General features: G+C 41.8%; 1 protein-coding gene across 1 annotated transcript in view; it reads right to left on the bottom strand.

Moving 5' to 3' along the window:
• Positions 1 to 20,894, bottom strand: part of LOC133572326 (RNA polymerase II elongation factor ELL2) — a 111,682-nt gene extending 90,788 nt beyond the window's left edge. Inside the window, exons 1-2 of the mRNA XM_061925241.1 lie at positions 20,757 to 20,894; positions 1,635 to 1,682 (exon numbers count right to left, since the gene is read on the bottom strand). Of these exons, the coding sequence (XP_061781225.1) occupies positions 1,635 to 1,682; positions 20,757 to 20,894 (186 nt within the window). The remainder of the gene's footprint in view (positions 1 to 1,634; positions 1,683 to 20,756) is intronic.
• Between the last annotated feature and the right edge of the window lie 1,457 nt (positions 20,895 to 22,351).

Raw genomic sequence — 22,351 nt, forward strand, 5'->3', positions numbered from 1 at the left:
ATCAGGCTGTGAAATTCCTGGCCATGGGAACGCAGAGCCGCTCTGAATATATTCCTTAATCCCCCAGTGACGATTTCAAAGTCCACAATTTCCTTTCAAACGTTGAGCTCCTTGCCTGGTTTTGACTCTCATTTCGGTCTCATTGCATCACCTTTTTGTCTGCCCCATTTCCACATGTAGGTTATTGATCAGTTCGGGCTGTGTTTATGCAATCATTTGTAAGGCGCCGTCGTGCCCACTCCAGCAGTGTGGTAGTAAACAGACGCTCGCATGGCCAGAACACAAGCGTGGTGTACACTTGACAATAATCAGGCTAAATGCCGCAGGGTCAGCAAGAGAAAGAGGCCCACTAAAAAACCACAGCATGCTAGTTCTCCATAGGCGCCTGGGCCCCTGATACCACAGGGCCCTGGATGGATGCCAGAACAGTGATTTGAAGAATTCCTTTGGTTTTTAGCGGGCTATGAATGTGCTCCTTTTTAAAGAGAAGCGTGACAAGCAGCGATGAGGACAAAGATCACAAACTTCTCTCGTGCTCCTCGTGACCTATTGAACCTTTTCGGAAAAGCTGGATACGACTAGTCATTTGGGATGAGGACTTGCCAAGCCTCCAACCTGCAGACACAGATACTGCTTATCCTCTTGCTGTGTTGTATGCCAGACTACCATGTTCACCAACAACCTCCCCCAACACTAACGGCTTAATCTGGCCTCCCCCCCACCAATGGAGGCAGCTCTCTCATTAACGCCCAATCGTCCAGCTATGGGAGCCTCGTCGAAGGGAGGGAGGGAGGGAGTCTAGTTCTTGGATTTCTAGAAAGCAATTTGAATATGTAATGCGCCAGTTGAGATATAATCACTAAATCCTATTCAATGATGAAAACGCACTTCACATGTTCTCACTTAACATACAAGCACCATATGATAATTAGCTGCTCCTTTTATGTTGACATGTATTTATAGGCGTTCGGATATTCTTTTTTGCACGCTTCCAGAGAAAAATTCCGTCGTACTTGCACAATTACTGTAAGTCAGAGCTTTCATGTCTGCACACAGACAACAGGCATGGAGGCATGGGGCTCCCTGGGGTTCGCCGCCTCCCTACCCCCCTTCCCGAACAAAGCCTCCCCAGTTGCAGGTCTGACCCAGTAACCTGGCGAGCAGTATGAGGGTATAGTGTACCCTGTTTTTGGCCCGTGGGAGCGCACACGGCCAGTATTTGTGTACACAGCAAAGTCACTTTCGTCCGAGCAATCGGCTCTTGCAGGGATTAGAGGGACTTCTTTTAGACGGGGGACGAGTGTGAGGTAAATGTAAAGCAGCCAGGCAAGCGGCGCTGTGGGAGGATTTTCTTTCTTGCTACTCCTTCATATGAATGTCCGCTACCAAGATATGTGTCGGAGTACTAAACTCTCTCCCTGGCAACTTAATCAGTGGCTTCACGCTTTAGACAATTGCAAACGTGACTTAAAAACGCATCGACATCTGGTGAGTCACAAGGCTGACCTCAGTTTGCACAAGCGAGGGCATCTAGGGTGCTTCAGAGCAGTCACAAGTGTGCTTTCATGGCAAACCAGAAGCAATTAGTGCATTCAATTTCTGATGCATTAGAGAGTGTATGTAACTGGACTTACCCCCTGGCTTTCCTTGAAGCAAATGGACGGCCGATTGGGTAGTGATGCCTATAGGAGAGAAGAAACCACTGGTTTAGTGATGGAGCCCACACCCAACAATGTTACAATACACAGAATGTGTCCTTTTCTGTGCATTCTTCATAGTACAGTGATACCCCATCTTTCATTATTAATCAAGTCCAAAGAGTTAATTGAAAACCCATTGAAAATGATGTAAATCCAATTATTACATAGCAGACACCCAAAAATGTCAAAAGAAAACTCTTTTTATAGACAATAGTTATGTTTTTACAAGCATGAAACAATGCAGAATGCATATAAATGACGCAATAAATGGATAAAGTTTGCGACAGGGTCCTCTTCGACCACCACCAAACCTTCATTCAGGATGCAGTGCGTCTCCCATAATAATGTGACCTCGGACTATGTTAAGGTAACGTGCGGAGTTCCTCAGGGTTCGGTTCTTGGCCCTGCACTCTTTAGTATTTACATGCTGCTGCTAGGCGACATCATACGCAAATATGGTGTTAGCTTTCATTGTTATGCTGATGACACCCAACTCTACATGCCCCTAAAGCTGACCAACACGCCGGATTGTAGTCAGGTGGAGGCGTGTCTTAATGAAATCAAACAATGGATGTCCGCTAACTTCTTGCAACTCAACGCCAAGAAAACGGAAATGCTGATTATCGGTCCTGCTAAACACCGACATTTATTTAATAATACCACCTTAACATTTGACAACCAAACAATTACACAAGGCGAATCAGTAAAGAATCTGGGTATTATCTTCCACCCAACTCTCTCGTTTGAATCACACATTAAGAGTGTTACTAAAACGGCCTTCTTTCATCTCCGTAATATCGCTAAAATCCGTTCTATTTTATCCACTAGCGACGCTGAGATCATTATTCATGCGTTCGTTACATCTCGTCTCGACTACTGTAACGTATTATTTTCGGGTCTCCCTATGTCTAGCATTAAAAGATTACAATTGGTACAAAATGCGGCTGCTAGACTTTTGACAAGAACAAGAAAGTTTGATCATATTACGCCTATACTGGCTCACCTGCACTGGCTTCCTGTGCACTTAAGATGTGACTTTAAGGTTTTACTACTTACGTATAAAATACTACACGGTCTAGCTCCAGCCTATCTTGTCGATTGTATTGTACCATGTGTCCCGGCAAGAAATCTGCGTTCAAAGAACTCCGGCTTATTAGTGATTCCCAGAGCCCAAAAAAAGTCTGCGGGCTATAGAGCGTTTTCTATTGGGGCTCCAGTACTATGGAATGCCCTCCCGGTAACAATTAGAGATGCTACCTCAGTAGAAGCATTTAAGTCCCATCAACAAGTGTCTTAATGGCCAGACACTTGGGCCATTAAGTGTCTGGCCCAAGGACACAACAGTAGTAACTAGGATGGCGGAAGCTGGATGCATACCAGGAACCCTAAAGTTTCTGGACGACCACTGGACACCATCTGAGCCATGGTGCCCAAATTAGTGACTACGTTGCAAAGTACTAAGTTAGTCTGATTCTTCAAATAATTTGGCAAAAAAGAAGAATTATACAACCCACGAAAACACCTTAATTTGATCGTATTTGACTTGTGAAAAGTCGGACTAACACACCAGATGTATCAAGTGCCAAAGAGCTCCAGTCTTAACGCGTGGCATATAACCCGGAAGCAGATCCCGTTCGATAAAAACACAGGCAACAATTGGAGGTGACTGTATTGCTGGGATGTTACTGACGTCTCGTCCGGCTAAAGTCCCGCCCAATGAATACTGGTGGTGGTCAAGCTAGCTCTGCTTTCAATGGGTACTCGGCGCTATTTAGCCTTTCTTGAATTAAAAATGCCCTACGCTCGTGTGATTTTAGCTGTACGACCCATTCTAATAGCGGAAAGGATAAACGTTTCTTCAGAGTTCCTCAAGAGGTAATCAAAAAGGGCGGAAAAGTGCAAGATTTTACGAAACAATGAGAAAAGCATCTCACACTCTAGTCCAAAGGAGCAGAGTGGAAGAACGCATTAGTTTGCAGTGATCACTTCGTTGAAGGTTTGTTTGATATACTTTTAACGGTTATTATTTCCCATTTAAGCATTATCTTGATATTATTTGTATTTCTTAAACACGTTTGCTATGAGTGTTTTGAAAAGCACCCACTCGGCGAGTCTAAATAAAAGAAAGCAAATGTGAGCAAAACCTTAAAGAGTCAAGCTTTTACCAAAGGCAACAATCATAAATGAAGCTTTAAGCACATACACAATGTTGACATCTATTGTTATAGTTTGAGAAAGAGGGTGAAAAACAAGCTACTCGTAAACGGCGCGTACAACAGCAACAAACATCGCAGCTTGGACGCAAAATTAAATCATGAAATGCAACCTTACCCAAGCAAAAACCATGCATATTTATCCGGGAGAGTCTTGATACTAATTTCCTTGACCCAGCCACACAAAGAAGTTGTAGACATCCATGCTTTTCCAAGTTTCCATCAGTTTTGTCATGTAGATCGGCGTCTGGAGCACAATTGTTCGGTATGTCTGGGAACGCGATGGACGTAATCCTAGGTATCACTCGACAATTTTTTTTTTGATTAAAGGGGAACATTATCACCAGACCTATGTAAGCGTCAATATATACCTTGATGTTGCAGAAAAAAGACCATATATTTTTTTAACCGATTTCCGAACTCTAAATGGGTGAATTTTGGCGAATTAAACGCCTTTCTATTATTCGCTCTCGGAACGTGACGTCACATCAGGAAGCAATCCGCCATTTTCTCAAACACATTACAAACACCGAGTCAAATCAGCTCTGTTATTTTCCGTTTTTTCGACTGTTTTTCGTACCTTGGAGACATCATGCCTCGTCGGTGTGTTGTCGGAGGGTGTAACAACACGAACAGGGACGGATTCAAGTTGCACCAGTGGCCCAAAGATGCCAAAGTGGCAAGAAATTGGACGTTTGTTCCGCACACTTTACCCACGAAAGCTATGCTACGACAGAGATGGCAAGAATGTGTGGATATCCTGCGACACTCAAAGCAGATGCATTTCCAACTGGACTGGACAGATCAGCTTTCAGGAAAAGAGAGCGGATGAGGGTATGTCTACAGAATATATTATTATATAATTGATGAAAACTGGGCTGTCTGCACTCTCAAAGTGCATGTTGTTGCCAAATGTATTTCATATGCTGTAAACCTAGTTCATAGTTGTTAGTTTCCTTTAATGCTAAACAAACACATACCAATCGTTGGTTAGAAGGCAATCGCCGAATTCGTCCTCGCTGGCTGTAGTGTCGTTTTCGTCGGTTTCGCTTGCATACGGTTCAAACCAATATGGCTCAATGGCTTCAGTTTCTTCTTCAATTTCGTTTTCGCTACCTGCCTCCACACTACAACCATCCGTTTCAATACATGCGTAATCTGTTGAATCGCTTAAGCCGCTGAAATCCGAGTCTGAATCCGAGCTAATGTCGCTATAGCTTGCTGTTCTATCCGCCATGTTTGTTTGTATTGGCATCACTGTGTGACGTCACAGGAAAATGGACGGGTGTATATAACGATGGTTAAAATCAGGCACTTTGAAGCTTTTTTTAGGGATATTGCGTGATGGGTAAAATTTTGAAAAAAACTTCGAAAAATAAAATAAGCCACTGGGAACTGATTTTTAATGGTTTTAACCCTTCTGAAATTGTGATAATGTTCCCCTTTAAGTATAGGGATCTGTTCCTTTGCATAGTTTGAGTTTTTGCTCATATCGGATTTTTGCAGGAAGATTTAAGCCTCATTTGTACTTGTGCCATCTTCAGTTGTTCGACTACCACTGCTTTTCACTTCCGGGAAGAAGTCACGTGTCGGAAAATCAGCAATACTTGATTAACAATTTTAAAAAACAGAGTATTTTGATGTGTTATATTGTATATGGCGGCGCCCTGATGGCAGCGGCTTGCAGACGCTCTTGGAAGTGTAGAGCGATTTGGCAAAAAATACCCGTCAATTCTGTCTATTTCATGGCTGGCTCACAGCGTGGACACTTCGTGATCAGATACGACCGACAGACGATTCTGGATGTGGATAGATCGGGCCGTTATAGGCTGAAAGATGCGTGTATTTCGGACCGCCTCGCTAGCATGGGGATTCTTCGCTGGCTACATCCAGCGGCCTCTGAAGCAGCGGAGTTAAGTGCCAGCGGGGACCGTCAACGGAAGACACGTAAGCGGTGTGAGCGGAAGCAGAAGCGGGGATGCCGAGCGGGGCTAACAACAAAGCGAAAGGCTAATCCTCAAAGAAGCGCGAGTCCGGGTGAGAAGTTAGTTAAAATAGAACTAGCCATCGCCAGGCTGGATAATACCTGCACACATAGCAATTATTTTACAACAATACACAACTCACGAAATGTTTTTTCTGTGATGGCTTTATCAGAAGTAGACATGCACTCTACTGAGGTGGCAAGTTATGATGCGTTCAGTTTATCACAAACAATTGGAAAATTCCCGTCATATCAATTCCTAGATATGGTCGAAATTATTTAAAGTGCACTATGTATAATAAACGCAACATTATTAATATTGCTACTACGGATAATTTCAACAAAAACTCCTCAAAACAGCCCACGACCTATAATATGGGCTTCTTAAACATAAGATCATTATCTTCCAAAACGTTATTAGTTAATGAGGTCATTAGAGACAATAATCTTGACGTCATTGGTCTCGCCGAGACCTGGCTCAAACCAGACGATTCCTTTGCGCTGGGTGAGGCGTCTCCTCCTGGCTATGCGGGAGCGCATATTGCCCGTCCCATTAAAAGGGGCGGGGGAGTCGCACTCATATACAACAAAAACTTTAACCTTACCCCGAACCTAAATAATAAATATAACTCGTTTGAGGTGCTTACTATGAGGTTTGTCACACCGCTGCCTCTCCACCTGGCTGTTATCTACCGCCCCCCAGGACCCAATTCGGACTTCTTCAGTGAATTTTCAGAGTTCGTTGCTGATTTAGTGACGCACGCCGACAATATAATCATAATGGGGGACTTTAATATCCATATAAATACCCCATCGGACCCTCAGTGCATGGCGCTCCAGACTATAATTGATAGCTGTGGTCTTACACAAATAATAAATGAACCTACGCATCGCAACGGTAATACGATAGATCTAGTGCTGGTCAGGGGTGTCACCACCTCCAAAGTTACGATACTCCCGTATACTAAAGTAATGTCCGATCATTACCTTATAAAATTCGAAGTTCTGACTCATTGTCAACAAACTAATAATAATAACAACTGCTATAGCAGCCGCAACATTAATGCTGCCACAACGATGACTCTTGCTGGCCTACTGCCTTCGGTAATGGAACCATTCCCAAATTATGTCGGCTGTATTGATAACCTCACTAACAACTTTAACGATGCCCTGCGCGACACCATTGATAGTATAGCACCGCTAAAGCTAAAAAGAGCCCCTAAAAGGCGCACCCCATGGTTTACAGAAGAAACTAGAGCCCATAAATTATCATGTAGAAAGCTGGAACGCAAATGGCGTGCTACTAAACTTGAGGTCTTCCATCAAGCATGGAGTGATAGTTTAATAACTTATAAACACATGCTTACCTTAGCTAAAGCTAAATATTACTAAAATCTCATCCACCTCAACAAAAATGATCCTAAATTTTTGTTTAGTACAGTAGCATCGCTAACCCAACAAGGGACTCCTCCCAGTAGCTCCACCCACTCAGCAGATGATTTTATGAATTTCTTTAATAAGAAAATTGAACTCATTAGAAAGGAGATTAAAGACAATGCATCGCAGCTACAACTGGGTTCTATTAACACAGATACAACTGTATCTACGACGGATGCCGCCCTCCAAAATAGTTTCTCTCTCTTTGATGAAATAACATTAGAGGAATTGTTAAGATGTGTTAAGGGGACAAAACAAACAACATGTTTACTTGACCCACTTCCTGGGAAACTTATCAAGGAGCTTTTTGTATTATTAGGTCCATCAGTGCTAAATATTATAAACTTATCACTTTCCTCTGGCACTGTTCCACTAGCATTCAAAAAAGCGGTTATTCATCCTCTGCTCAAAAGACCTAACCTCGATCCTGACCTCATGGTAAACTACCGGCCGGTGTCCCACCTTCCGTTTATCTCAAAAATCCTCGAAAAAATTGTCGCACAGCAGCTAAATGAACACTTAGTGTCTAACAATCTCTGTGAACCTTTTCAATCCGGTTTCAGGGCAAATCACTCTACGGAGACAGCCCTCGCAAAAATGACGAATGATCTACTGCTAACGATGGATTCTGATGCGTCATCTATGTTGCTGCTTCTTGATCTTAGCGCTGCTTTCGATACCGTCGATCATAATATTTTATTAGAGCGTATCAAAACACGTATTGGTATGTCAGACTTAGTCTTGTCGTGGTTTAACTCTTATCTTACTGACAGGATGCAATGCATCTCCCATAATAATGTGACCTCGGACTATGTTAAGGTAACGTGCGGAGTTCCTCAGGGTTCGGTTCTTGGCCCTGCACTCTTTAGCATTTACATGCTGCCGCTAGGCGACATCATACGCAAATACGGTGTTAGCTTTCATTGTTATGCTGATGACACCCAACTCTACATGCCCCTAAAGCTGACCAACACACCGGATTGTAGTCAGCTGGAGGCGTGTCTTAATGAAATTAAACAATGGATGTCCGCTAACTTCTTGCAACTCAACACTAAGAAAACGGAAATGCTGATTATCGGTCCTGCTAAACACCGACATTTATTTAATAATACCACCTTAACATTTGACAACCAAACAATTACACAAGGCGAATCAGTAAAGAATCTGGCTATTATCTTCCACCCAACTCTATTGTTTAAATCACACATTAAGAGTGTTACTAAAACGGCCTTCTTTCATCTCCGTAATATCGCAAAAATTCGTTCCATTTTGTCCACTAGCGAAGCTGAGATCATTATTCATGCGTTCGTTACGTCTCGTCTCGACTACTGTAACGTATTATTTTCGGGTCTCCCTATGTCTAGCATTAAAAGATTACAATTGGTACAAAATGCGGCTGCTAGACTTTTGACAAGAACAAGAAAGTTTGATCATATTACGCCTATACTGGCTCACCTGCACTGGCTTCCTGTGCACTTAAGATGCGACTTTAAGGTTTTACTACTTACGTATAAAATACTACACGGTCTAGCTCCGTCCTATCTCGTCGATTGCCTTGTACCATATGTCCCGGCAAGAAATCTGCGTTCAAAGAACTCCGGCTTATTAGTGATTCCCAGAGCCCAAAAAAAGTCTGCGTGCTGTAGAGCGTTTTCTATTCGAGCTCCAGCACTATGGAATGCCCTTCCGGTAACAGTTAGAGATACTACCTCAGTAGAAACATTTAAGTCCCATCTCAAAACTCGTTTGTATACTCTAGCCTTTGAATAGCCCCCTCTTTTTTTTTAGACCAGTTGATCAGCCTTTTGTTTTCTTCTCTCCTCTGCTCCCCCCTACCCCCTTGTGGAAGGGGAGACACTCAGGTCCGGTGGCCATAGATGGGGTGCTGGCTGTCCGAGGTCGGGACCCGGGGTGGACCGCTCGCCTGTATATTGGTTGGGAACATCTCTGCGCTGCTGACCCGTCTCCGCTCGGGATGGTTTCCTGCTGACCCCACTGTGGACTGGACTCTTACTGGTTTGCTGGATCCACTATGGACTGTACTCTCACAATATTATGTTAGACCCACTCGACATCCATTGCATTTGGTCTCCCTAGAGGGGGGGGGGTTACTCACATATGCGGTCCTCTCCAAGGTTTCTCATAGTCATTCACATCGACGTCCCACTGGGGTGAGTTTTTCCTTGCCCTTATGTGGGTTCTGTACCGAGGATGTCGTTGTGGCTTGTGCAGCCCTTTGAGACACTTGTGATTTAGGGCTATATAAATAAACATTGATTGATTGATGTGCATTGATACAAGAATTTTTTTTTTTATTTCGACTCCCAAACAAAATACGAGTGAGATGGAAGAGAATGAAGCAAGTTGTGTATATTACAAGACAAAGGAAGTGTACACAATCCTCTTCACACTCCAAACTGATTAGTAAAACTCTGTATTTAGCAGAGCTGCCAAGCTAGAACGCAACAATAGCAACCCTCATTTAAAGCGGTATCAGGGCACGAATAGTTTTTTCCTTCAGACTTAAAAATCCTTCCATCAATCCACAAAGTTTGCTGAATGAACCTGAACATTTCTTCGAAAAAACTCTCTCCCACCAGTCTTTCTTTGCTTCAGACCCGCATTCAGCAACTTCGATACCTTCATTGTAGTAACGTCATGTATGTGGTGCAATACAAGATCGTTTCATGATGCTGTCTGCTATTTAACATCAGCATAGCCATTCAAGATCTAATATTTCTAATTTGTGCCAATATCACAGCAGACATCAGGTACAATAACTGGGCTTTTGACTCGCCCATGTCTGCAATTATAAAGAGCGACTTGTGAGGAGCCAAAAGGATGCCTTGTTTTGGTGTGACCTCATAAGTTAACCGGAAAAGCTATACATGTATCCGTGCTAAAAATAAATAAGCGCCACCCAGTGTACGGGAGGCACAGGGCGTATGACCAATAGACGCATTAGAGCAGTGGTTCTTAACCTTGTTGGAGGTACCGAACCCCACCAGTTTCATATGCGCATTCACCGAACCCGTCTTTAGTGGAAAAAAAAATAAAAAATGTTTTTCAAATTCAAGACAAAGTTAAATGTTTTTTTTTTTTACTGGTGCACAAAATGAACTGTGCATGAACATCACCTTGTTCAAAGAACAAAACCAACACAGTTTTAAGGTTTTAAAGCAGTGGTTCTTAACCTGGGTTCGATCGAACCCTAGGGGTTCGATGAGTCGGCCTCAGTGGTTCGGCAGAGCCTCCGCCGCGGAGGTCAAGACACACCCGACTCATCGTGTAAATAAAAACTTCTCCCTATCGGCGTATTATGGATACCCCTAAACAATGTTCCCTCTAATTTTCCATCTGATTTGCAGGTGTGTAATTTGTTGTGGTTCATGCACTGTGTTGGTTTTGTTCTTTGAACAAGGTGATGTTCATGCACGGTTCATTTTGTGCACCAGTAAAAAAAACATATAACTTTGTCTTGAATTTGAAAAACATTTTTTATTATTTTTTCCACTAAAGACCACTGCTCTAAAGCAGCGGTTCTAAAGAAGGCTCCGCCGAACCCCTGAGGCCGACTCACCGAACCCCTAGGGTTCGATCGAACCCAGGTTAAGAACCATTAGAGAGAGTGTATGGACACTGGGACTTCATATGTAGGTGTGAAACTACGAAAAAACCTATTAGAGAAATCAGACTAATTTGGTGCATGGAAATGTAGTCTCCGTTTCTCACATTATTTATCAACAGGCTGGAACTCCTTTTGTATCCGAGAACGCAAGGGCAGCGAATGTGTGCCCACACACGACTGATGCAATCGCACGCATGCTGGAGACGGCTCACACGTCAACACGCAGCCTGGTCGCCCCTCCTCCCTTTATATCAGCAGAGAATAGTCAACAATTTATTTCAGACATATTCCAAACATTCAATGCACAACACAAGTAATGTCTTTCGTAGAAAAAAAAATCATCTAATCCTACTCTTTATACAAGAACACTGTATTTTTGGGACCATAATCATCGGATTATAACGCGCACTGCCGATGAGCGGGTCTATTCAGGTCTATTTTCATACAAAAACCACACTGGAATATGAAGCACATTGAAGGGGGCATAGTATGTTTTTTTAAAACACTTCCTTGTGGTCTACATATTATGGAATGGTGGTTCTTTGATGAAAATGTTGCATAGATTATGTTTAGCAGAACATCTTCAAAACTCTTTCTGAGCGTCTCTTCAGGATGCGCTATTTTGTGGGCGGTCTTATTTACATGGATCCACTTTGACAGCGTCATCTCCCCGTCATCTTTGTTGTACCCGTAATTTTTAGCGGTTCCATATCTACTGACAAACATAAGTTAGAACTGCATGTTGCTTTTTATTAGAAATGGCAACAGCGGAGGATGAATGCCCCGTAACAAGAGGATAGAGGAAAAATAAGAAGCTTATTTAGTACCTCATTGCACTGCAATGGCAAACTTGCACAAGGCACTTTGGGTTAACCTTTACCATATATGGATAATCCGCTGACGTTAATTGAACAGGCGTCATCCTGCAGTCCACACTTATCTCTGATGTGTGACTGCCATCTACTGGTCAAACTAATCATTACACCATGTACAAAATCAAATTGCTTCGAAAATGAAAGGATTTTACATATGCCTTATCGTCCAAAAAATACGGTACAGGGTGGAACTAATCTTTGAGGCAATCTGACCATGACAGGTTTAAAGTGACTGACCACAAGCAGCGTTTGTAGCTTTTTTGGCGTGAGCAAATTCCATCTCTGCCATCAAGGTGACAGTGCAAGACCAGGTTCTATACAAAACTATGAAAGACAGTCAGTAAATGGGATTAATATTCTTGATTGTCCGTCGATACTTAGCATAGCAGTGTGGTTCGTTCAGTTACACACTAAAGCTCTCAAAGACTTTGACTACGTAACCTTATTTGGCACTGTGGTGCGTTATTTTGAGACCGCACACAGTTAAAAAAAACACAAAGATTGAGTCACCGATGTGTGTTTAATCGCACTAAAACCGAGACATTTATGGTAAAGTTTTTGCCTAAAACCGAGTAATACCACAAACGTATAAAAACCAAAGTACCGTATTTTCCGCACTATAAGGCGCACCTAAAAACCACAAATTTTCTCAAAAGCTGACAGTGCGCCTTATAACCCGGTGCGCTTTATATATGGATAAATATTAAGATTAATTTTCATAAAGTTTAGGTCTCGCAACTACGGTAAACAGCCGCCATCTTTTTTCCCCGTAGAAGAAGCGCGCGGTGCATGCTGGGATATGTGACGTTTCATTTCCATTTGTGTGTTTATGTAAAGACCCCAAAATGGCTCCTATTAAGTGTGTTGTCTGTCTAATTATAAATAATGCAGACGAGGCGTGTTAACTGAGTTCTCAACGTTTACTCACAGCGTGCTCATAACCACATTCTAACTGCCAGCATACAACAACGCTTCTCAGGGCTACCGCGCATGCTCGTAACTATCGTTGCATGCTGGGTAGTGTAGTTGTTATATTTGCTAGCTCATAACAGCACATTGAGAGACACGCTTACGCGCTTAATTCAATACTCGCCGTCATTCCGGGTGGATTGACAAAAGACCTCCAGCCGCTAGATATTGGTGTCAACAGGGCATTCGAAGCTAGACTGCTAACTGCGTGGGAACAATGGATGACAGAAGGCGAACACACCTTCACTAAGACGAGGAGGCAGCGCCAGACGACGCCAACATCTGCCAGTGGATCGTAAATTTGCCCAACTTTTCACTTCGGACACCGAAGACGAAGGATTTACGAATGAAGAATAACTTCAGAAAGTGAGCGCTATGTTTATTTTGTGTGTTGTGACATTAACGTTCGAGCAACATTATGTTGCTATTGCTCTGCACTATTTTGAATTTTACTATGTTTGTGATTGCACATTTGCGTACATTTTGGGAGTGAACAGAGTTGTTAGAACGCTGGTTTTTAATATATTATTAAAGTTTGACTGACCTATCTGACTGTTTTTTTGACATTCCCTTTAGCGCAGCGTAGGCGCGGCTTATAGTCCGGGGCGGCTTATTGGTGGACAAAGTTATGAAATATGCCATTCATTGAAGGTGCGGCTAATAATCCGGTGCGCCTTATAGTGCGGAAAATACGGTACCCCTGTGCAAGCTCTGACTAGTCGTGACTGGAAAAGCTAACAAACAATAACAGACGAAAAAGACCGTCACCTGTAATGTATTTACTTTTTAGGATTAAACAGTAAGCTGCGGTAAGAAGACACATTTTATCCAGCAAGAAAACAAAGCGGAAGTGGAAACTGTGGAGTATAATACTGCAACGTCCGTAGCTAATGCACAGCAGCACGGTACGCTAACAATAGGATGTGTGTTTTTTTGTTATTTCTAGCAGTGTAGCTTAAAAATACAAATCTGGTTAACCAATGAGCGAGTAGGAGTGGTTTATTTCATCCATGCAATATCGGCTTTTGTTTGTGTAGTGCGGTCCTTCCCAAATAGTGGGGTGCGGTGCGATGCCAGCACTTGGCTTCACTGTAACCACGGTGGGAGACGAGGAAAGGCCAATGTGTTGTTTCCTTTAATGTTAATAAATGTACAATGTTATGCAGAGGGGGGTGGGGCATAACAGAAAAAAACCGAGAAGCAATGGTGTAATGCTGGGGTGTCAAACTAATTTTAGATCAGGGGACACATGGAGAAAAATCTACTCCCAAGTGGGCCGGACTGGTAAAATCACGGCACGATAACTTAAAAATAAAGACAACTTCAGATTGTTTTCTTTGTTTAAAAATAGAACAAGCACATTCTGAAATTGTACAAATCATAATGTTGTTGGGTTTTTTTTTTACACTTACATGTTGCGGTTAATAGTATTCTATCTTTATTTATCGTTATTTATATTTTCTCAATAAATTATGTGCCAATGTTCATCAGTCAACTCATTGGTGTTCATTTTCAATCTCTCAGGATATAAAAATTATATCAAAATCAAATTACAGTATGTTATTAATGTAGTTTGATCATTTTCCTCGACTGATGTACTAACATGTGGTTTATTTTGTACATATGTAGCATCATCTACAAAGATACAAATAATTGCTATTGTGACATCCAGTGGACACATGTAGAACAGCTGTTTCTTTCATTAAAAATGTTCAGGTTAATATTTATACTTAGCAAACTCATCCCGCGGGCCGGATAAAACCTGTTCGCGTGCCTGATCCGGCCCCCGGATCGTACGTTTGACACCCCTGGTGTAATGTAAGCAATGTTTCTACTGCAGAAGAAAAGGGTGAGTGTATCAAAACATGCCCCCTAGCGTGTAGCCAGTGCTATTATTTTCCTGAAAAATTCCCCTCATGGTGGTGCAGTTCTCAAACTCCAATGTTTGACCTCATAAATTAGACTGACTTGAATTTTTTCACACAGCTCAATGCGCTTAGTTAAACACCCCCTGTAACTTTAGGTTGGTAAGCTGAATCACCACAAAATGTTGTACACGTTTTTAAGGAACTGACAAGCTCATGTACGTAGAATTTGAACAAGATTGGTTGAAAAATGTCAAACATTTTTACAGGTAGCACTAAGGCCATGTCTACACTAAGTCGTTTAACCCCTTAAACAAATAATTATTTAGCCTAAGCCCCGTTTCAGCCACACTAAATCATCGTTTAAGGTCCCCCTCCTCTGACAAATTTTTACACAGGTAAGCCAGCCGTGTATTTCTTGAATCTCCGGCACTTAGCTTTGTATGGACTCATTGATCGTTTACAAAGTGAGTTCGGCGAGGAATTGACGCCAGAGAGACCACGCCCACACAGGAAGTGACATCAGAAAGAACGCCCACAGCCAGCTTCATAATAAAGCGGTTTCGTAACTTGGAGCTAACCACTGGAAATATGGAGGCGAGTCATCCAGACATGCCCGTGTTTCTCTTTCTTGTACATGTACAGGCACTTGTGGAAATCACACATGAATACCTTAAGAGAAAGCGATTGCAGCTATTTGGGATACAACACTTTTCAGACAGCAAGAGAACTTTCCAATGTATGGCCGGGTCAGCGGTGTTTCTACTTAGCGAAAAACTTCGTCCATTTGTTGAAGGAGAGACAACGAGAATGCGAGCTCCCGTGGATGTGTTTAAAAAAGGTAGCGTGTGCTTTGTATGTCGCGCACTCAACGTCTAGGTCCAGAGTATATAAAGTCACCAAAAAACGAATGGACAATGAAGGTGAAGGTAAAAGAGTGAAGAGTGTCCTGACCAGATATCTACATCCCTAGTTTGATTGATGTAAAATGTTCTTTATCACATTGTTTACCTGTTTAATAAAGATTTTATTAATTTATGATGTCTCAGGTGTGATTCACTACAATAGGGCCCCACAGCACACTAGCTTCCAGTTAATTGAAATACCACAACACTGGATATTGTTCAGATAAGTTACATTTAAGAACTTGCACACAAAGCAACACAGGAGATGACTACGACGTGCGCATTTTCCGAGCATGCGTACTAGGTCGCGTTGCGCCAGCGGGGGTCTCTGAAACGGTGGTATTGTTGTGTGTGGACCAGTGACGTGCGGTGAGGTTGATGGCTGGTGAGGCACTGACTTCATCACAGTCAGATTTACAAACATATGAGACCTAAAGAGTATCTTATTCACCATTTGATTGGCAGCAGTTAACGGGTTATGTTTAAAAGCTCATACCAGCATTCTTCCCTGCTTGGCACTCAGCATCAAGGGTTGGAATTGGGGGTTAAGTCACCAAAAATTATTCCCGGGCGCGGCGCCGCTGCTGCCCACTGCTCCCCTCACCTCCCAGGGGGTGATCAAGGGGTTGGGTCAAATGCAGAGGACAAATTTCACCACACCTAGTGTGTGTGTGACAATCATTGGTACTTTAACTTAACTTTAACTTTACACATACAAACTGTAGCACACAAAAAAGCACATTTAATAAAAAAAAAACGTTATTATGGTCTTACCTTTACTTATAAATGAAGTCCATGCGCCGATCCTTTTGAACAAAAGCATCGATAACTTGTTTATAGAAGTCTTCCTTATCTTTCTTCAGTTTTAAAGGTCTCTCTGTCTCGATGGAGATCTTCCTTTAATTATTACCTCCTGCTTCGATTGAAAGTCCAGTTTAGAAAACTGTTTTATTTTAGATATGTAATCCTCCATGTTAAAAGTCCAGGCAAGAGAAAAAAATAAACGATCACTGCTAACTGTTGCTGCTTGTTGTCACTTCTTCTGCAGCCGTGTAGTCGCAAGAATGATCTCTGGGATCACTACCGCCCTCTACCACCAGGAGGCGGGATTACTGCGAGCCTCACACAGTGCGTCTTCGCAGCAGTTTTATGATTGCTCAGCACAAGAAATACGTTACACACATACAGTTGTTGACAAAATACACTCTACATTATATACCTCAGCTAACTAAACTATGGAAATGTATAATATAATTCATATAGCAATACGGTCTCACTGCACAGCAGGCCAGCAGTTAGCCGAGTCATTGCACAATCCATGGTGAGGCTCAACTCAGTGACGTGCCTCAACTGGCTGCTGACTCACCGCAAGTCTCTTCTCAGTATTTGACCGGCAAATGTGAAAATTCAGCGATCTTGAATAAAAATAATCTAAAACTGGTGAAGTTAAATGGAAAATAACTTTATAGTATAATCACTGGATAAATATAACAATTTAATTTTTTTTTTCTTTTTAAATTTTTTTTCTTTCCATGATGGCACGTGAGGCACCGCCTCACCTGCCTCCCCTGACTGCACGTCACAGGTGTGGACACAGATAAGGTTAGGTGATTTACCCTGGATAACCTTATTCGGCTTAATGTAAACGGGGCCTAAGTCAATGGTGTGTCTAATGAGTTGTTTGTTTGAGGTGATCTGTTATTAGCTAGCATGCCTGCCAATGCATATTGAACAAAACCCACAAGGGGCGCCCTAAATATGTGAGCTGCTACCACTAGTTGAAAAACACCACAATAGGAAAATAATTTCACAAAGTCACATCAAGATTGTTTGTGGTAAACAAATAATAATGCAGCCCTAATGTACCAATGTATTGTGTTTGCTTCATTCTGGTAACTAAATAATAAAATGGGATATAGTTTAGGAATAGTTTGCAGCACCTGCTGTTGAAACAAGAATATAAAGCATAAAAAAGGAGGAAGTATCCCTATGTGTCATAGCATTTGATCCCGCCCGGTCTTGTCACCAATGTTGCAGCTCTGAAGCTGTCTGACGTTTGACGAGTAAACCTCCCCTTGTGGTAAAGAAGTGTGGCAAACACCTTTCCCATTAAAGCACTGACCTCCCGACTCGCTGTCAAATCTCTGCAACCAATCCAAGGGTGTGTGCGCCTAATCTTGCCGAGAATGTGTGTGATTAATCAGTCGACAGAAAACTTTGCTCTTGTCAATTGTTTGCAGGGGGGGGGAGAGGCAAGCAGTTGCAGCTGATTTCTTCACTAAATGATTACGCGAATAAGGGCAACGGTGGATCCCTAAGGATAGAAAAACCTCCTTCTGAAACCAATTATATTTCATTAAAAGGCTTTTTTTCTTTTTTTTGCAAGTGGATCTGCCATAACCCAACTAATATTTTCCCCTTTGCCCCCTACTGATTAAGAACTATCACAAAAATCTAAAATATATATATATATATATATATATATATTTGCCTTTGAGGCAACATAATAGATAGTTAATAGGATGAGGTTATTATCTGTGAAGTACAGCTGTGCCAGTGATTGACAGGGCTTTTAATTTATTATTAATGGTTTGGGGGAAATGTCCTCCCTGTTGGGGAGCATTGTTCTGATTTTCTTCATCGCCATTCAGCTCGATGTTGCATGGAATAAAAATACTAAGGGGCCGTAAGAAGCAGATTAATGGTCAAAATGATGGCGTGTCGTTCACCACAAGGGGGGAATAAAGTAGCCAATTAGATGTTTGGTTTGGTTTAAGTTTATTTTGAACGTTTATACAATTACAAGTAATACATCATATAATTTACATTTATCTTTACATGTTCGCAAAGGAGTAGGAAAGACTAAGCTTATTTAACCCTAGCCCTTTTCCAATTCATTGCAGTTTACGAGCCCAAACTGTATGTTTGCTTTCTGTCCTCATTTTGTAACACAATTTATATCCAAGAAATACAACAGATCTCTTAGTTAAGTCAATTATGATTCACATATGAGATGAATAATATCAATAAAGTTCAAGATGTTTATCAAAAGTATTCTTCCTTGTACTCTAGTTTGAACAGAATCATATTACTACATTGTTTGATTTCTTTGCTTAAATCCGTTCCATAATGTAATTCCACATACAGCTATGCTAAAGGTTTTAAGGGTTGTACGTGCATACAAATGTTTTAAATTGTATTTTTCTCTAAATCATTGAATTTCAATATTTGTGATTCAATAAATAAAGTGCTTGTACATATCCCACATTATGTATTATTCTGACTGACCTTTTTTTGTAACATAGTTAGTAAATTAAGTATGCTTTAGTAATCATTTCTGCGCAATAGCGCAGATAAGGTAACGAGTGGTAGAGAATATGAAGGGATTTTTGGTCCAGTACATATCTTGCGTTGTATATTACTAAAATATTTATTGCCGCCTTATGTTATACATTATCATACGATTCCCAGTTCATTTTATCATCTATTATTACACTCCAAAAATGTTGTTTTTTTTACTCGGTCAATGTCAACTGTCATCAGATAAAAATAAAAATTAGAAAAAAAATACATCCATCCATCCATCCATCCATTTTCTACCGCTTATTCCCTTTGGGGTCGCGGGGGGCGCTGGAGCCTATCTCAGCTACAATCGGGCGGAAGGCGGGGTACACCCTGGACAAGTCGCCACCTCATCGCAGGGCCAACACAGATAGACAGACAACATTCACACACTAGGGACCATTTAGTGTTGCCAATCAACTTATCCCCAGGTGCATGTCTTTGGAGGTGGGAGGAAGCCGGAGTACCCGGAGGGAACCCACGCAGTCACGGGGAGAACATGCAAACTCCACACAGAAAGATCCCGAGCCCGGGATTGAACCCAAGACTACTCAGGACCTTCGTATTGTGAGGCAGATGCACTAACCCCTCTGCCACCGTGAAGCCTGAATACATAATGATTAAAAATAGTAAAAAAAAAAAAAAAAGAAAAGATTATACTAATTTAAATTTAAATATGAATGTAACTAGTGGTAAAGTTGTGGATGTGCCAGGCTGCATTGTTTACCTTTCATTACTTTTATGAATAAATTGACAGAATAATGTCAAATATTAGCAATGAGCATCAGTAAACATAAACGTTGTTGTCATGCATTATTTAATAGCTATTGATGAGTCAATTAGTTGTGCACACTTTAATGGAGACCTCATTAGGTTTAATCCTGTCCAATAATAATTGACATATCGGTCTTCAAATGTAGCAGTTTTTTTTATTTCCCAGCTATCCACCATGCAGTCCCTTGTCTCCTCTGCGGGCGCACATTTAAAAAGTATTTTCTCTACTCTGTTCAGGGACTTGGCACACTTGTTTCTTTTTTTTTTGGAGAGGTGCAGTTTAGTTTAGTTTAGGGCCGTGTGTGCTTCACAGCCCAGTGAGCCCCAGTGAGCTGGGCACACTTCCAGTGGCGAGAAGGGCAAAAAGACAAACAAAAACACACACACACAGGATCTCAGCTACAAGTGCCACCCAGAGAGCGGCCATTGCCACATCCTATGTCCACTTTCCACAGATATTATACTTATACTCCATATTTATTTCAACCCATACGGAACAGCTCGACAATCCTGACTCTAGTATCATGCACTACTGACTATATCAGTGTTTATGAAGGCATGATCTTGTTTGTCAATGTATAAAAACATGCATCATGGCTGACATGGATCACCCAATCCTCAAAAAGGACATCAATCTCTTCTGGTCATATGGCAACATTGGTAGTGGGGATTAGTTTTTAGTAAACAAGCACAATTCTAACTGAGATTGGATTTTCTTTCTGCTGAAAACAAATTGTTTTGATGGCTTACAGGAGAACTTGATGAAATCCCTTCATTGGTCAAAGTATATGAAGTGTTCTGTTATGATCCAAACTAAGTCGAGCGTCTGTTGATTTAGCAGAGAGAGAGAAAACTCGGCACTGTTTTCTCCCAGGACATTTGAACAAATGTAGTTTGAACTTTGCCTTTGTCATTTTAGCAACAACATGAGTTTCCTAGCAGGATTTTTTTTTCTTCTTTTTTTTACAGTTCCTGGACTTTCGGGAGCGATTTAAAAAAAGAGCGAGAGAGAAAGAGAGAGAGGGGGGGGGGGGGGGGGGGGACACGTCAAGGAGAGGTTTTACCTTAAGGTTCTGGAAGGCTTCGAGGGTCCGGATGGCGGTGTCAGTGAGTTTGACGTGATAAAGACTTCTGTTGGGGATGTTTTTGTTGATTTTGCCGCAGGAGAGCCCGTAGCGACGCTCCTGTCTCAGCGCTGCCATTTCTACAACTGAAGCCTACTGGCGACATCCTGCCCTGTGACGTCACGGCACTGGGGGCGGGGCCTGGCTCACACACACACACACACACACACGCACACACACACACAAGAGCGTGCACAAAGACACGCGCACACACTTTAAATACGGTACAGTAACAATCCTTTTTTTTTTTTTTTTTTTTTTTTTTACTTTCGTTTTCCAGGTCACACTTTTGGACTTGTTGTGTCTTGCACGTCCCAGACTGCACGCATTTGGTGTTTATTCTCTAATTTTAGGACTTCCTGGCTGGAAACTGGTTTGTGTTTTTTTCTGTCTGAGTTTGGTTCTTGTAAACATAAGGCATTTAAAAGCATGATGCCATGTGCCACCACACTTAAATAAATAAAAAAAATGTAAAAAAAAAAATGTAAAATTACCAGAACAAGTCACAAAGCTGTGGCAATTAAGCGGAAGAGGTGGTTATCTGGTATCTGTACAGTAATCTATTTATTTATTTATATATATTTATATGTATTTATTTATTTGATATATATATTTATATATATTTATTTATTTATATACAGGTAAAAGCCAGTAAATTAGAATATTTTGAAAAACTTGATTTATTTCAGTAATTGCATTCAAAAGGTGTAACTTGTACATTATATTTATTCATTGCACACAGACTGATGCATTCAAATGTTTATTTCATTTAATTTTGATGATTTGAAGTGGCAACAAATGAAAATCCAAAATTCCGTGTGTCACAAAATTAGAATATTACTTAAGGCTAATGCAAAAAAGGGATTTTTAGAAATGTTGGCCAACTGAAAAGTATGAAAATGAAAAATATGAGCATGTACAATACTCAATACTTGGTTGGAGCTCCTTTTGCCTCAATTACTGCGTTAATGCGGCGTGGCATGGAGTCGATGAGTTTCTGGCACTGCTCAGGTGTTATGAGAGCCCAGGTTGCTCTGATAGTGGCCTTCAACTCTTCTGCGTTTTTGGGTCTGGCATTCTGCATCTTCCTTTTCACAATACCCCACAGATTTTCTATGGGGCTAAGGTCAGGGGAGTTGGCGGGCCGATTTAGAACAGAAATACCATGGTCCGTGAACCAGGCACGGGTAGATTTTGCGCTGTGTGCAGGCGCCAAGTCCTGTTGGAACTTGAAATCTCCATCTCCATAGAGCAGGTCAGCAGCAGGAAGCATGAAGTGCTCTAAAACTTGCTGGTAGACGGCTGCGTTGACCCTGGATCTCAGGAAACAGAGTGGACCGACACCAGCAGATGACATGGCACCCCAAACCATCACTGATGGTGGAAACTTTACACTAGACTTCAGGCAACGTGGATCCTGTGCCTCTCCTGTCTTCCTCCAGACTCTGGGACCTCGATTTCCAAAGGAAATGCAAAATTTGCATGGTTGGGTGATGGTTTGGGGTGCCATGTCATCTGCTGGTGTCGGTCCACTC

Source organism: Nerophis lumbriciformis, linkage group LG29, assembly GCF_033978685.3.
Source record: "Nerophis lumbriciformis linkage group LG29, RoL_Nlum_v2.1, whole genome shotgun sequence".
In the NCBI taxonomy this organism is placed as follows: domain Eukaryota; kingdom Metazoa; phylum Chordata; class Actinopteri; order Syngnathiformes; family Syngnathidae; genus Nerophis; species Nerophis lumbriciformis.